The 15011-nt window shown below is 44.4% G+C and overlaps 7 protein-coding genes across 7 annotated transcripts; 4 read left to right on the forward strand and 3 right to left on the reverse strand.

The window, feature by feature from the left end:
- Positions 1–218: 218 nt before the first annotated feature.
- Positions 219–2955, reverse strand: LOC142114777 (histone H3). The gene is made up of 2 exons (XM_075194059.1): positions 2849–2955; positions 219–750 (listed from the first exon to the last, which is right to left on the reverse strand). Exon 2 carries the CDS (start codon positions 735–737, stop codon positions 327–329), a length of 411 nt encoding a protein of 136 aa, XP_075050160.1. The 5' UTR covers positions 738–750; positions 2849–2955; the 3' UTR covers positions 219–326.
- On the forward strand, positions 2017–2938 carry LOC142114776 (histone H1-like). The gene has a single exon (XM_075194058.1). The coding sequence runs from the start codon at positions 2051–2053 to the stop codon at positions 2735–2737; it is 687 nt and encodes a 228-aa protein (XP_075050159.1). The 5' UTR covers positions 2017–2050; the 3' UTR covers positions 2738–2938.
- Positions 2956–3589: 634 nt separating the features above from the next.
- On the reverse strand, positions 3590–4128 carry LOC142114773 (histone H2A type 1-like). The gene has a single exon (XM_075194056.1). It carries the CDS (start codon positions 4111–4113, stop codon positions 3721–3723), a length of 393 nt encoding a protein of 130 aa, XP_075050157.1. The 5' UTR covers positions 4114–4128; the 3' UTR covers positions 3590–3720.
- A 280-nt stretch (positions 4129–4408) lies between these two features.
- Positions 4409–4958, forward strand: LOC142114749 (histone H2B 1.1-like). The gene has a single exon (XM_075194035.1). It carries the CDS (start codon positions 4430–4432, stop codon positions 4808–4810), a length of 381 nt encoding a protein of 126 aa, XP_075050136.1. The 5' UTR covers positions 4409–4429; the 3' UTR covers positions 4811–4958.
- A 1355-nt stretch (positions 4959–6313) lies between these two features.
- LOC142114737 (histone H4) lies at positions 6314–6625 on the forward strand. Its single transcript, XM_075194024.1, has one exon. It carries the CDS (start codon positions 6314–6316, stop codon positions 6623–6625), a length of 312 nt encoding a protein of 103 aa, XP_075050125.1.
- A 1280-nt stretch (positions 6626–7905) lies between these two features.
- Positions 7906–8343, reverse strand: LOC142114755 (histone H2B 1.1-like). The gene has a single exon (XM_075194040.1). It carries the CDS (start codon positions 8337–8339, stop codon positions 7959–7961), a length of 381 nt encoding a protein of 126 aa, XP_075050141.1. The 5' UTR covers positions 8340–8343; the 3' UTR covers positions 7906–7958.
- A 294-nt stretch (positions 8344–8637) lies between these two features.
- On the forward strand, positions 8638–9097 carry LOC142114759 (histone H2A type 1-like). Its single transcript, XM_075194043.1, has one exon. The coding sequence runs from the start codon at positions 8654–8656 to the stop codon at positions 9044–9046; it is 393 nt and encodes a 130-aa protein (XP_075050144.1). The 5' UTR covers positions 8638–8653; the 3' UTR covers positions 9047–9097.
- The last annotated feature ends 5914 nt before the right edge of the window (positions 9098–15011 follow it).

The raw sequence follows: 15011 nt of genomic DNA on the forward strand, positions 1-15011 counted from the left end.
TCCCGAGATATTGTGTAAAAGGCTGTTGGCTTTGGGAGGGGAATGTTGACGGATTCCCGTGAATTGCACAGTATTACCAGAGGGAACAAAGGAAACGAGTCAGACGTGGACAACAACGGCCCAGTGTTAATTATCTAATCGCGCTGATCATATAGAATATGTGTAATTAGAATCCACATCGGCAAACAAAATGCAGAGATTTTACACATAGATAATAACTTCTGATTAAAATGTTACTACACAGAATAATGCTGCAGCTCGTTTAGAGAAAGATTTGGTGGCTCTGAAAAGAGCCTTTGTGCTGTGTGTAAGTCAGTGCCGAGTCCTTATGCCCTCTCCCCTCGGATCCTGCGGGCCAGCTGGATGTCTTTGGGCATGATGGTCACCCTCTTAGCGTGGATGGCGCACAGGTTGGTGTCCTCGAAGAGCCCCACCAGATAAGCCTCGCTGGCCTCTTGCAGAGCCATGACAGCCGAGCTCTGGAAGCGCAGGTCGGTCTTGAAGTCCTGGGCGATCTCCCGCACCAAGCGCTGGAAGGGCAGCTTGCGGATCAACAGCTCAGTGGACTTCTGGTAGCGGCGGATCTCCCTCAGAGCGACGGTGCCTGGCCGGTAACGGTGAGGTTTCTTCACACCACCGGTAGCTGGGGCGCTCTTCCGGGCGGCTTTAGTTGCCAGCTGCTTGCGGGGAGCTTTCCCACCGGTGGACTTACGAGCGGTCTGCTTGGTCCTGGCCATAGTTCTACTGATTCTATAAAGAATATAAGATGCAGATTCTTAACAATCCTATTTATACAGTGTGCTGCAATGCAATTGGATGAGTTAAGAACGCCCTTCAAATTGATTGGCTTAAAAACTGCGTCTTAACTTTCAAAATGCCCGCCTAAATTCTTTGCTTATTACTTGACTCGTAATTTTTAATATTATATATTATTATAACTTAAGAAGGCCTGGCAAGCTCTCGAATTAAATGATGTGTAATAATAAAAAATTAAGTGTTTCCAGTCACGATAATTACAATGTATGTAAAAAAGCTATCCACATTGACCACACGGGGGTGCCATTGCATCACATTCAGCGAAGACGAGAGGGATAATAACTAGGGATAGTAAAAGGATTCGAACCACGTCAGGGAATATAATCACTTTTGTAGATCTATATTTATGCCTTGTTGATAATGACAAACACGGGTTTTAAATTATCGATCTGAAATCACTGTGCAATTATTTGTATTTGTGATCCAATGTTTTCCTGCTCTTCTTGGAGTCTCCACGGCCGAGGCCTCTGCTGGAGGCTTTGATTGTTTCAGACATTTTTCCCGCACAAAACCAAACCACTGGTGACCTGGGGTCACTATATATCCGAATACGTAGGTGGCTATAATAGCCCTGGACAATGCCTTTTCATTACATCAGGTGGTTTGCTTAGCAAAAATTCGATTAATGTTCCCTTCCTCCCAATGCCAACTGAAGGGGATGAAGGGAAGCTGGACAAGTTACCAGCAGTTCCCGCAGACCGCAAGGGGTTGTTGAGATGACCTGAACACAACAAGCTGTGTTTGTCTGTGAACATCTGCAGTCGTTTCTACCTGTGGCAGCTGACTATCTCAAGCTCTAGGCTGCTGGTAATCATCTATTGAGAGTTATCTGGTAGGACCCTGCCATTAATGTATGGATAAGAGAGATGAGACCCGTTGTAGATGGTAAAGAGGTCGGATATGTTTTTAGTACCTTTGATAAGCTTACTCAGCAGCAAATGTCAGCACATGATTTACAGCTGACAAGCTGGAGAACGAGCAGACACTATCATATGTCCTATAAAGGTCTCATTACTTCCCTCAAAAGAAACACAAAAGAGATCGCAGACATCCTGGAACTGCAGAGAAGGAATAGTGGGCGTGGCTTCGCTATCCACCAATAAACACAGCGGCTGGTTCTTTATCTCAGCCAATGGCCGCATATCCCTGAGCTGTATATAAATTCTTGGTTGAACAAGTCCTACCACTAAACGTGTCAGTTTGAGCATAGAGTCATAGTCATTTGTATTGGAGGATGTCTGAGCCAGTCCCAGCCGCAGCGCCTGCTCCTCCAGCAGAGGCCCCCGCCAAGAGTAAGCGGCCCAAGAAAGCAGCTTCAGCAGGATCCATGAAGAGCAGCAAAGCGTCCGGTCCCAGCGTGTCTGAGCAGATTGTAAAGGTGGCAGCTGCATCCAAGGAGCGTAATGGGATTTCCCTGGCCGCTGTGAAGAAAGCTCTGGCTGCCGGAGGATACGATGTGGAGAAGAACAACAGCCGCCTGAAGTTGGCGATCAAGAGCTTGGTGACCAAAGAAACCCTCATCCAGGTGAAAGGCAGCGGTGCCTCCGGCTCCTTTAAGCTGAACAAGAAACAGTTGGACAGCAAGGACAAGGCGGTGAAGAAGGCAGCAGTGGCCAAAGCCAAGAAAGTATCCAAGTCCCCCAAGAAGGCTCCGAGCGCATCCAAGAGCCCTAAAAAGGCGAAAAAACCGGCAGTTGCCAAGAAGGCTGCAAAAAGCCCAAAGAAGCCAAAAGTCGCTGTGAAATCCAAGAAGGTGGCCAAGAGCCCGGCCAAGAAGGCAGCGAAGCCTAAAGTGACCAAGAGCCCGGCCAAGAAGGCGGCTAAGCCTAAAGTGGCCAAGAAGGCAGCGAAGCCTAAAGTGACCAAGAGCCCGGCTAAGAAAGCAGCGAAGCCCAAGAAGACAGCTCCTAAGAAGAAGTAAAACTGCAGATCCGCACTCCGGTGCCCCGTTACACAAAGGCTCTTTTGAGAGCCACCCACTCGGTCTTGACTGAGCTATAATGTACCCCCCCATCCATCCTCTATCTTTTACCCTGTGGTGGTGACTGCTTCTGGCTCAACAAAGCAGATGTGAACCCCTTATGGTCCCCGGTAACAAATACCTCCAGACATCTGACTAGTTTACACACACATTGATAGTTACATACACATAACGTCAGTGCACCGTGACAATGGTTATTTTCTATAAGCAATTATGTCGCTCTTCTACACCCCGTGTGTAGCTTCATAAACCGTTTACTGCCCCTGAACAAAATGAGCAAAGGACGGAAACTCCTTATGTTTATATTACGGTATTATTTTCTTACTAGGTCATACGCTATACAACTGCTACCTATTGGACGGTTATGTCAGATTATTTAAATCCAGTGATTATCATCAAGTATTTGTTATCGACACCATAGGAAGCTTGTATTGGTCTCCGATTCACTGTGCTGACAAGTGTCATACACCGTAGTAACGTATCTCTTATATACTATTACTGTGTGTAAATCAATACTACCACCGTGTGATCAGTAGTGACGTCTGCCGTTTATCAGATACATTGTAATTTTTAAGATTGTTTACAATAAATGGTTTTCTAGTCTTTCAACTTTAATTCGGGAGCCTGTCAGGTCTTACGTAGGTAAAATTCTAATAGTAATATTATCGCTTCAGATTTAAGTGGTAAGCAAAATATAAAGCAGGCGTTCTGAAGGACGCAAGGGATATTAAATGAAAGTTTGAAGGACTGAACAGCAGAATCTGAGGAGAAAAGGCTGTTTCTCGTCTAGCTCAATAGTAAAACTGTCAGTGAGCTTCCGACTATCCAGATAAAGCAATAAGTAATGTATAAAGCTCTCGCAAGAAAATGTGGGTGGCCCTGAAAAGAGCCTTTGTGTTGTGGGGGTGTCAGTGGGGAGTAAATCACTTGCTCTTAGCTGCCTTGTGGCTCTCGGTCTTCTTGGGCAGCAGCACGGCCTGGATGTTGGGCAGGACGCCTCCCTGGGCGATCGTCACCCCTCCGAGCAGCTTGTTTAGCTCTTCATCGTTGCGCACAGCCAGCTGCAGGTGGCGGGGGATGATGCGGGTCTTCTTGTTATCACGGGCGGCATTTCCTGCCAACTCCAGAATCTCAGCCGTTAGGTACTCGAGCACGGCGGCCAGATAGACAGGAGCTCCGGCTCCCACACGCTCGGCATAATTACCCTTTCTCAAAAGACGGTGAACACGTCCAACTGGAAACTGAAGCCCAGCCCGAGATGAGCGAGTCTTGGCCTTAGCCCGGGTCTTTCCGCCTTGTTTGCCTCTACCAGACATTTTCAGTTGCGTATTTCGTAATAAACTACTGTGATTAAACTCCTCCCTCATCCTTTTATTTATACCTTTCAGTGACAAACTCCTGCATCTCTGATTGGTCTGTTTTCGGACTAGCCAATGCAGCTGATGTTCAGGTATCCACCAATCCGTATAAGATAGAGGTGGGTATGATATTGAAACACATCACATGACATGACTAGCCAATAGCATATAGAGCTGGATATAAGTCTTATTTACATGGCCTGCCTATAAATAGGGCGATTGTGGGAGGTGCAAGTAATAGTCGCTGACTCACTGACCAGTATTTGTTTTAAGAATGCCTGATCCAGCAAAGTCTGCTCCTGCGGCCAAAAAGGGCTCCAAGAAAGCCGTGACCAAGACCCAGAAGAAAGATGGGAAGAAGCGTAGAAAGACCAGGAAGGAGAGTTATGCTATCTACGTGTACAAGGTGCTGAAGCAGGTCCACCCTGATACCGGCATCTCCTCCAAGGCCATGGGTATCATGAACTCCTTTGTTAATGACATTTTTGAGCGCATCGCAGGAGAAGCCTCCCGCCTGGCTCACTACAACAAGCGCTCCACCATCACCTCCCGGGAGATCCAGACCGCTGTGCGTCTACTGCTGCCCGGTGAGCTGGCCAAGCACGCCGTGTCTGAGGGCACTAAGGCCGTCACCAAGTACACCAGCGCCAAGTAATCTGCAAATTCCTCCTTTCCGAGTTGCCACAAAGGCTCTTTTAAGAGCCACCCAAATCTTCTTAATCGAGGCTATGACACTTGTTGGATCCCGCTGCTCTTTGTGTTCCTTGCAAACACAAGCCCACGTGCAGCTCTTACTGTCCGGGTACCCGTCTATAAACATAACGTGTTCGCTTTCAGCAAACATGAATGAAATGCCTTTTAGATCTCGTATGTCAGTAAATCATTCTGTCCTTACCTTCTGTTACCAAACTGCACCTGGCTGCTCTCTAACTGCCCCGTGCTCCCTGCTGCATCTAGGCGGCTAGAAGGAACTCTGACCCGACTAGTGTCAGCTGCCTGACCGGTATTTAGCGCCTCTAGAGCAGGCTGTGCTGTCCGGGCTTCTCATTAGAAATCTGTTGACCACTGGCTATAGTTCTTCTGCAGACCAGGTACCGGTGCCAACACAACATATTTAATTCTGTCGGCTCTCATAAAGCATACAATATACATTAGTAACAATACATTGTGGCACATACACTGGCGAAACTAAGGGAGGAATAACCTTTATTAAAACACAGTGGTGGTCACCTCCCAGTCATCTGCGGACTAAATGGGCAATCCCGGATAGCCAGCAAGCACAGAAAGGTCTCAACCTGGACACATTTAAGAATTCTAAATGCGTGAAATTAGACATTACAAACAAGGTACTTTCAATATGGGGTACAGGGATTGCTGCACAGTCAGTACTGCCCAGCATCCTGCTCTCGCCACATGAGAGCGTTACTTCACCAGAGCTTGCGGTGTTTTGAAAATAACCATTGAAGTCCAGTTGTTTTTTTTTATATCTTTATATCATTACAGATGTTGCTGTCATTTGACATACACTAGGCTGGTTCTACGCTTTAAAAAGTCAATTTCAGGCAGAAATCCTCATTCTAATGCATTATTCAAATAAGTCATATTATATTTAGTGTTTTTATTTGTGGCTGCAGTTAAAAATGTACAGAGCCGGTCACTAGTAAATTCAAAGGTATTTAAAGGAATACAAGATTAGATCCAACTGAAACACGACAGATAACTACACTGCTACCACCTTATATTACAAATATATTATTACTTTCATCATCAATATATGTTAACAACCGACCAGTGTTATAGATTGCAGATTAAAACTCTAAAATGTGTAATTTCTACATAATAAAATGCCGTCACACAACTTGAAAAAAACAGACAGATAACCATTCAGCTAAAATGAGAAACTAAATTAAATAAGATCATAAGCTAAACACTACAATGACTATAAGCGACGCGGCGGGAATTTTAAAATCTTTAACGGCTGCTCGTTCAGCCAATCGGCAAGGGGAACGAAAGCCACATGTAGCAATAATTATCAAATGATACGCCCATTTCTTCCTCTATACTTTGTGTCCTTTCAGGTCCGACTTAACTGTATTAAAGAAGTTTGCTGTACAACCAATTCACATCAGTTGATTAGGCAACGCCAGCAGTGCAAATCATGTCTGGACGCGGTAAAGGAGGCAAGGGGCTCGGGAAAGGCGGTGCTAAGAGGCACAGGAAGGTGCTCCGTGATAACATACAGGGCATCACTAAACCAGCTATCCGTCGTTTAGCTCGTAGGGGAGGTGTGAAGCGCATCTCTGGGCTCATCTACGAGGAGACCCGCGGTGTCCTGAAGGTCTTCCTGGAGAATGTGATCCGTGATGCCGTCACTTACACAGAGCACGCAAAGAGAAAGACTGTCACAGCCATGGATGTCGTGTATGCCCTGAAACGTCAGGGTCGCACTCTGTACGGGTTTGGAGGTTAATTTCTCTGTATCCCATTACACACAAAGGCTCTTTTAAGAGCCACCCACTCAGTCTTCAAAGAGCTGTAAGTTTACTATTATGCCCATGATTACTGGAGGAATAGGTCTGTAGCATTTTAAGATACTACAGCATATCACCCCACGGCTTTGTTACACGTAGATCCAATACATGAGTGAATAGTGACACCATCACTCGCAGCCTGTTCTGAGTGCGGGAGTTACACCGCAGACATCCGTCTCAACCATTGTATAAAGTAGGCGAAGACCACTAATCTATGCTTTTACAACGTGTAGTCAAATGAGCGTAAATCCCAGCTGTGGAACGGGTTTACATGTTGGGGGACGAGTACAGGGAAACGTAACCAGGAGACTTTCAAAAAATACAAAGCAACATAATAAACGGGGTAATAATACAAAAGGTGTCATAGCATCGATTGAGAAAGACATTATATTCTTCCTGCCCCATACCAGCCAAAATGAAAAAATATTGATTACCACCTCGTATCCAGAAGCAGTGGTTCTTTCAGGGTGGGTTTCCCACAGGAATTGAGAAATACGTATCCTGGGGAAATTATAAAGACTCTACAGGGAAAATCTTGTGGTAAGACCCTAGCGTACCATCCCCCTATCCACGAACTAATTGGTAATGTGAGTGTTGCAATGGTGCGTTAAACATTTTCTCTGCACATATGTCAGCACGGAGGGAGGAGACTGGGAGAAGACCCTGCAACAGCTCCTCTTTACATTTAACGAGGTATCTCAGGAGTCCACCAAGTTTTCTCTATTCAAGAGTCTATATGGGCGGCGAGTGATGCATCCATTAGATACGAGAAAGCTGGGAAAGCCCCTTTTTCAATCGCTTAGGTCTCCACTATGTACGGTTTCGGAGGCCAATTTCTTTGCCATGTTGAAAAACAAAAAGGCTCTTTTGAGAGCCACCCACTCAATCTTCAAAGAGTTGTAGTATGTCCATGTCCTAGAGCACAAACATACCCCCATATACCACTTATTTCATCTAGATTCTACACATGGCAGTTTTAGAACATCTATTACTCAAGACCTGTTATTCACGTTATTAAAAGACCTTGGGCTGCACAGCGTTACAAATATCGGCCCTTACATGATCTGAAGGGAAATGCTAGGCAGTGATTAAAGCGTAAGGAACAATATGTGGGGTATTGCAAGAACGAGTAGCTTGAAATGTGATGGTTTCGCGGAGATACAAAACACCACAAAGAACATGCGGGATCTAGCAAATGTCATAGCCTCGATTGAGAAGATTTGGGTGGCTCTTAAAAGAGCCTTTGTGTTATCTTAGAACAGAGATTGCAGATTACTTGGCGCTGGTGTACTTGGTGACGGCCTTGGTGCCCTCAGACACGGCGTGCTTTGCCAGCTCACCGGGCAGCAGTAGACGCACAGCGGTCTGGATCTCCCGGGAGGTGATGGTGGAGCGCTTGTTGTAGTGAGCCAGGCGGGAGGCTTCGCCTGCGATGCGCTCAAAAATGTCATTAACAAAGGAGTTCATGATACCCATGGCCTTGGAGGAGATGCCGGTATCAGGGTGGACCTGCTTCAGCACCTTGTACACGTAGATAGCATAACTCTCCTTCCTGGTCTTTCTACGCTTCTTCCCATCTTTCTTCTGGGTCTTGGTCACGGCTTTCTTGGAGCCCTTTTTGGCCGCAGGTGCAGACTTGGCTGGTTCAGGCATTGCAATAACAAGATCTCGACAGAGTGTAAAGAAACTATTACTAGCACCGCCCACAATCGCTGTATTTATAGGCAGTCTATGTAAATTAACCTTATCTTCAGCTCTAGGCGCTATTGGTTAGTTCTGTCACGGGATCTTTAGAAAAGCTATACCCCTTCTCCCTGTGCTGATTGGTGAGTGCCCGAACATTTTTGTCACTGGCCAGTCTGAAAACGGACCAATCACAGATGCAGTCGTTTGTTTTTCGAACATATAAATAAAGGAATGAAGGCGGAGTTTGCTACTCGTGTGTATTGAATTAACCTGAGCATAACATGTCTGGTAGAGGCAAACAAGGCGGTAAGACCCGGGCTAAGGCCAAGACTCGCTCATCTCGGGCCGGTCTTCAGTTTCCTGTTGGCCGTGTTCACCGTCTTTTGAGGAAGGGGAACTATGCTCATCGTGTGGGAGCCGGAGCTCCTGTCTATCTGGCCGCCGTGCTCGAGTACCTGACGGCTGAGATTCTGGAGTTGGCTGGAAATGCCGCCCGTGATAACAAGAAGACCCGTATCATCCCCCGCCACCTGCAGCTGGCTGTGCGCAACGATGAAGAGCTAAACAAGCTGCTCGGTGGGGTGACGATCGCCCAGGGAGGCGTCCTGCCCAACATCCAGGCCGTGCTGCTGCCCAAGAAGACCGAGAGCCACAAGGCAGCTAAGAGCAAGTGATTTACTCCCCACTGACACCCCCACAACACAAAGGCTCTTTTCAGAGCCACCCACGTTTTCTTACTAGAGCTCTATACACATTACTATTCGTTTTATCTGGGTAATCAAAGGTTCCCTGGTAGTTCTACTTTTGAGCCAGATACGGTTTCCCACAATTTAGCTGTCCCGTTTCATACACATTTTCAGCTCTAAATTATGCACGTAGCCTTTATTCTCATTGGAACTGCTCCATGGATCCTTTCAACCACATATATCAGCGGCTTCGTGTAGTAGAAAGCAGTGAGATGGGGTCTCGCTTGCTGTAGAGAGAGGATTAGGTGGCTCCGAGAAGAGCCTTTGTGCTGTGTATAAAGGAGTGACGAGAAGCTGCTCTTTCCCCTTAGATTTCGAGGGCCAGCCATTCAAAATTGATTGACTTAAACACATTTCATTGGCTCTTTCAAATGCGTGTAATTTTTGCTTACTAGATAAATCTGCATTAATCCGATTACAGGCAGGCTCTCGAATTAAAATTGGTTACAGTATAAAGTATTATACATGCTACCAGACCTAAAAATGACGATGTATCTGAAAAGGAAAAACACAGGCAGCTATCAATACTGACCACACGGTGATGCTATTGTTCCACATAACTTTTATAGATGAGAGAGATGCTAGATTGACACTTGAAAGTACAGGGAATCGGAGAACAACAGGCAATACAAGCTTCCTATAGGTTGATGACTCATACTTATTTATAATGATAATCACTAGATTTTAATAATAAATCTTACATGACTGCAATTTCTGAACTTCAGATAAAGTATTGCAACAACATCTGCACTCGCACAATCATATATTGTAGCAAAGCACTTTGTATCGGTAGATTTTGTTTTATAAACTTCCTAAAACTCACCAACAATAATTTAACAATGTCGTGCAAATTTGGAAGTGTGTTCACACTCACCACCGTCCTTCGAAAATGTGCTGATAGTTCCACCAACTGTGATGCCTTTTGTGTTTGTGCATATTTAAACATATGATGTTGTGTAAAAGTACAACATAAGCACACTTAGATACAATGATCACTTCATAGAGAATCAGTAATAAACGTTCTATATGTGCTCTATTTGTTCCACTATCCAAGTGTATATAACATGAACTGTAAACCCATGTACAAATATATAATCTCAATAAGGTCTCTTACTGGTGTGCTAGGTGTCCTCACACACACACACACACACACACACAGTCAAAGTCGTATAATTGGATGAACGAAAGTATTGGTTTAATATTGGTTTGCCGTGCAATTGCGAAGAGTACGCCACGTAACACGTGGCGTGATGCGATCGCACTGTAACATACGCACGCACACACTCGCATTACAACATTTAGTTATTTATACCAAATTTCAGCCCTTTTTGATTTTTTTTTCCCCACACACACTAAGAATTTAGTAGGTCAGTGTATAACTCTGCCCAGCAGGTGGCGCCGCAACTTTTTTTTTTTTACACACAGACGCCACTAAGCATTTATATATATATATATATATATATATATATATATATATATATATATATATATATATATATATATATATATATTATATGTACACTTCAGTGATACTCAAGGTTCAGGTTGTGGGAAAGGTGGCATGTCTGGTATCATACTGAAACCCTATTCATCAGCAGCTGTCCGGTGCAGTCGGCGAAGAGATCACACATTGCATACTTTAGTTATTGATATTAGGGAATACACCTTTGTATGATGCTGGCTATGAAAGGAGCAGACCCCCCTGGATAGACGACCCCCACCTTTGGATTCATTAGATTGAATCAGCCTATGATCTGTTTACCCTGGACCCACACAACGTCTGGACCTATAGAAACAATCTACGTCATCTCTATTGTTCAAGTGTAACACTGTACTGTATATAATCATAGCTGCACACCCTTTGGCTCTCAGTCAACTCTGACACAGTATTCTAACATATATACTGTCCACCAGGTCCCGTGGGTGCGCAGCGAGCGCATGCGATAGCATTGGTATGTACTTATCTTTTGGTATTGGCTGTGCTGTACTGTACTTTATCATAATATAATCATGTATTGAATTGTTGACTATTTACATCTGCTAAAATAAACCACCTTGTGCTTTGGAAACACATACAATTGATTGGGCAATGCTTATTTTAAAACAATAGAATTACTTTAATAATTGGGGGCTCGTGAGTTTAGGTGTTACGTTATCGGCAGGTATGCAACGCTTACGGTATTCGGTTCCTCAACAAAGGGTGGATTGACAGACGCGTCACATAACAGGAAAGAACGCAATGTGTTTAAGACCTGTGGTTCACTTTGTATTGCGAAACCGAATGTCTGTTGTTGCATAGACTGAAGGAACGCTAATTTGAATCTAGGGACAAGAAAGAAAAATGTTTATTTTTATTGTCGTTTTGCGTTTTAAAGGGTACTGCATTGACTAGTGTATGTGTGCTTCCTGTTTAGCGTGTATGAACTTCCGGTATTGTTGCCACGTGTGTAAACAGTCATGATCATAGTCTGTTAGCTATGCATAGTGTAATCACTTGGTAAAATCTCTGAAAAGATAGTGCCATTGTTTGGGAAATTTATTTTCTGTACAGAAAACAAAGGTTATGTGTGTGTATGTGAATGAATACATAAAGGCAAAAATATACTGGTAACTATAGGCAACTATAGGTTTTTACACGCAGGGCCGCCGAGAGGGGGGGGGGAGCGGGTACAGTTTACCCGGGCCCGGCCATGCCAGGGGGCCCGGGCCCTCGCTGCTAATAAAATTTATTTATTTTCTTATTTTATTTTTCTCTCTTGCGGTATTTTTTTTTTAACTTTTTTTTTTTTTTTCGCGGGGGGGGGGGGGGGGGGGGTCTTGGGTTTCTTGGGAGCTGTAAGAAAAAATAAATAATAATAAAAAAAATAGCCACGTGATCGCGCGGCGCCGTGTCCCTCCTCTCCTCCATTCACACTGACTGCCGGGCGTGACGTCATCAAGTCACGCCTGTCAGTCAGTGAGGAGCGCCACAGCCAGCATGAAGAAAGAAGACAGAAGAGCAGAAAAGAAAAGAAAGAAGTTGACAAAAGGTAAGTAAAGAAACGGAGAGGCTAGGGGAGGAAAACAGGGAGGGACAGTACTATAAAGAAAGGGGACAGAGAAACAGAGGAGGAAAAAAAGGAGAGAGCCACAGAGTAATAAAAAAAAAAGTGGGAGAGAGGAACAGAGGAGGAAAAAAAGGAGAGAGCCACAGGGGAATAAAAAAAAAGTGGGAGAGAGGAACAGAGGAGGAAAAAAAGGAGAGAGCCACAGGGGAATAAAAAAAAATTTGGGGAGAGAGGAACAGAGGAGGGAAAAAAGTGGGAGAGAGGAACAGAGGAGGACAAAAAGTGGGAGAGAGGAACAGAGGAATAAAAAAAGTGGGAGAGAGGCACAAAGTAAAAAAGAAGGGGGAAAAGCAGCATGGAGGTCGCAGTGTGAGCATAAGGGGGTACAGTGTAGTTGTGATGAAGGGGCACAGTAATGTGTGTGATGGCACAGGGGGCTTGTTGCAATGTAGTGTGTGTGAGGTAGGTGGCGGCTAATTAATGGGCGCTATTTTGTTTGTAGGGTGATGGTGAGGCAATTTAATAGTAGGGACTATTAATTTAAGATGGGGTGGTTTGGGGGCTATTGAATCTTGGGGTGAGTTTAGGGAGAATGAGGTCTATTTATTAAATGTGACTATGAATTATTTAATGGCAGTGATGGTTGCGGGAAATAGGTATTGCTGGGGCTGTTTGCAGGAAGTGAAATAGGTTTATTTATTAAATGTGAACACTATTATTTTAATGTTGGGGCTGGAGGAAGGCCTAATTATTAATCGTGAGTGCTATTGATTTAAGGCCGGGGCTGGCTGTAATTTTCTAAATGTAGCCATTTTTTTTTCAAAATAGGTCCTTCAACATTCCTGGATCCGGACAAGCCACAACTAAAGAAACCAGCAGCCACAGGTGGAGAAAGTGAGAAGAACAGGTAGGAGAGAGCAGCACAGTGTGTGAAATGTTGTGATTCTAGTAGGGACAATACCAATTTTTGGTGAATGTTGTGCCCAATGTAAGGTGTAGGCCAAGACTGAACTGTTTGTGTACACACTGCATTGTTTGTATACTACACTGTGGTGGTAGATGTCCTGAAAGTCAGGAGTGCTTGAACATATGTGACGCTCCGGCGAATTGAGAGCCTAGTGGTTTTTATGTTAGCCACGCCCCAATGGCACGTTTGCCACGCCCCCAAATGCATGACCACACCTCCCAAAATTTTTGCACCGCCAATCACAATGTTCACAGATAACTAGTATCTCTGAGCAGTGCGGTTTGACCGCATGGCAGGGCCTTGATTAAGTATTGGGAGGGCAGTGTGGAACTATTTAAAATTGATAGCGCTTTTGTTCAGGTGTGTCTGACGGGGCATGGTAAAAAAGGTGACCTGACAACAAAGGTTCTGTTCTAGGGCTGAGCAGGATATAAAGAAACCTTTGTGTGAGTGGTGTTCTGTTCTAACAAAAAGCAGGTGATAAAGACACACCACAGAGCATGCATAGCATACTCAAAACGAAAATAGCAGGTTTTCGCGGCATTCCCAAATATTAATCGCAAAGCTTACAGATAGTTAGTATCCGTAAGCGGTGCGGTCGGACCGCATGGTTGATTTAGTGCAGCCGTGATTGCGACTTGGGAGATGTGGGAGGAAATACGCTGCAACCACTGATATTCTTGATTGATATCGGTTGCTAACAGTGGTAAAGTACTCAAACTAGGAAGGGCATTGATATCTTTAAGGGGACATGCCTGTTGAAAACGTCCACGAATAAAAAAAAATCTCTAGTAAGCTCTGTTTGAAAGGAGAACAGGTAAAAGTATTTTTTGTGTAGCGTTGAGAAATAGGTTGTTTTCATAATGGATGCGAAGCAAACGCTAGAGATAGTTCATGTTGTGCTGCCTAATGAATGGCCGGTTGGTTCTGCAAAGTATGTTATCTATAATAAATACGGTGCGTATGCAACGGCATACTGCGACAAATGGGTCAAGATGACCCGGGAGTGTGTGAAACCTTTCCCAAACATAGGTAGTCTTGACTCAGAGGTGTTAAATAATGTTAGAGATAAAGTGTGGTTGATTAAATCAACAAAAACGAGAATTGAACATGATGACTGTTTAAATTTGTGGCAACAAGAAGGGTACACGTGACACGGGAGCGCGTGGTCAGCGGAAGTAAGCGTACCGGAAACAAGTATTACGGAAGTGTGCGTTGCAAAGCGTGGCAAACTGAGCGCAAACACGCCCCCGACAAATTCGGTCGGGGCGGATAGTACCAAAAATGTGAAAACTGTAACTAGTAACTTGTATAATGTCTTAAGTAATGTTTTAAAGGAAGAAAATGTACCCACAGTCATTTCAGCCATTGCCCATGCCAGTAACATACACGGACAAGGAAAAGGAATGGTTCCACCAGCAGGGGCAGTAGCTGAAATTGGTGAGAATAATGTAAAGGTTATCAAAGGGGGAGACATTCATTGTACTGCAACAGCGATTCCAGCAACTAGTTCAGAACATAGTGATTTGGTAGGCTTATATCCTGTCCGCACAACAGCAGTTCCCAATGGGAAAGCGGACAGAGATGGTGTAGTTCCCATGAAACAGGTAGCCATGTATTTTCCATGGACTAAGACGGAACTATTTACAATTATGTCTGATTTCCCTGATCCTAGAAAAGATTTGGCCAAGTGTCAGAAATTTATTAGACATTTAGGTAATGCACATGAGCCTACTAATAAAGATTGGCGAGTGTTGTTTAGAGCTTGTCTTCCTCTCGATACTGATGTACAAAAGTTCATTAAGGGTTGTAGGTTGGAGAAGGATAAACCCTTAACTGAGGATGACAATCAGGATAATATTGGACGTATAATCACAGA

This window comes from Mixophyes fleayi, unplaced genomic scaffold (assembly GCF_038048845.1).
Source record: "Mixophyes fleayi isolate aMixFle1 unplaced genomic scaffold, aMixFle1.hap1 Scaffold_148, whole genome shotgun sequence".
Taxonomy (NCBI): Eukaryota; Metazoa; Chordata; class Amphibia; order Anura; family Limnodynastidae; genus Mixophyes; species Mixophyes fleayi.

What these genes read in the sequence shown, in the direction of transcription:
- LOC142114777 (XM_075194059.1), bottom strand. Translation starts at nt 737, where the DNA reads ATGGCCAGGACCAAGCAGACCGCTCGTAAGTCCACCGGTGGGAAAGCT.
- LOC142114776 (XM_075194058.1), top strand. Translation starts at nt 2,051, where the DNA reads ATGTCTGAGCCAGTCCCAGCCGCAGCGCCTGCTCCTCCAGCAGAGGCC.
- LOC142114773 (XM_075194056.1), bottom strand. Translation starts at nt 4,113, where the DNA reads ATGTCTGGTAGAGGCAAACAAGGCGGAAAGACCCGGGCTAAGGCCAAG.
- LOC142114749 (XM_075194035.1), top strand. Translation starts at nt 4,430, where the DNA reads ATGCCTGATCCAGCAAAGTCTGCTCCTGCGGCCAAAAAGGGCTCCAAG.
- LOC142114737 (XM_075194024.1), top strand. Translation starts at nt 6,314, where the DNA reads ATGTCTGGACGCGGTAAAGGAGGCAAGGGGCTCGGGAAAGGCGGTGCT.
- LOC142114755 (XM_075194040.1), bottom strand. Translation starts at nt 8,339, where the DNA reads ATGCCTGAACCAGCCAAGTCTGCACCTGCGGCCAAAAAGGGCTCCAAG.
- LOC142114759 (XM_075194043.1), top strand. Translation starts at nt 8,654, where the DNA reads ATGTCTGGTAGAGGCAAACAAGGCGGTAAGACCCGGGCTAAGGCCAAG.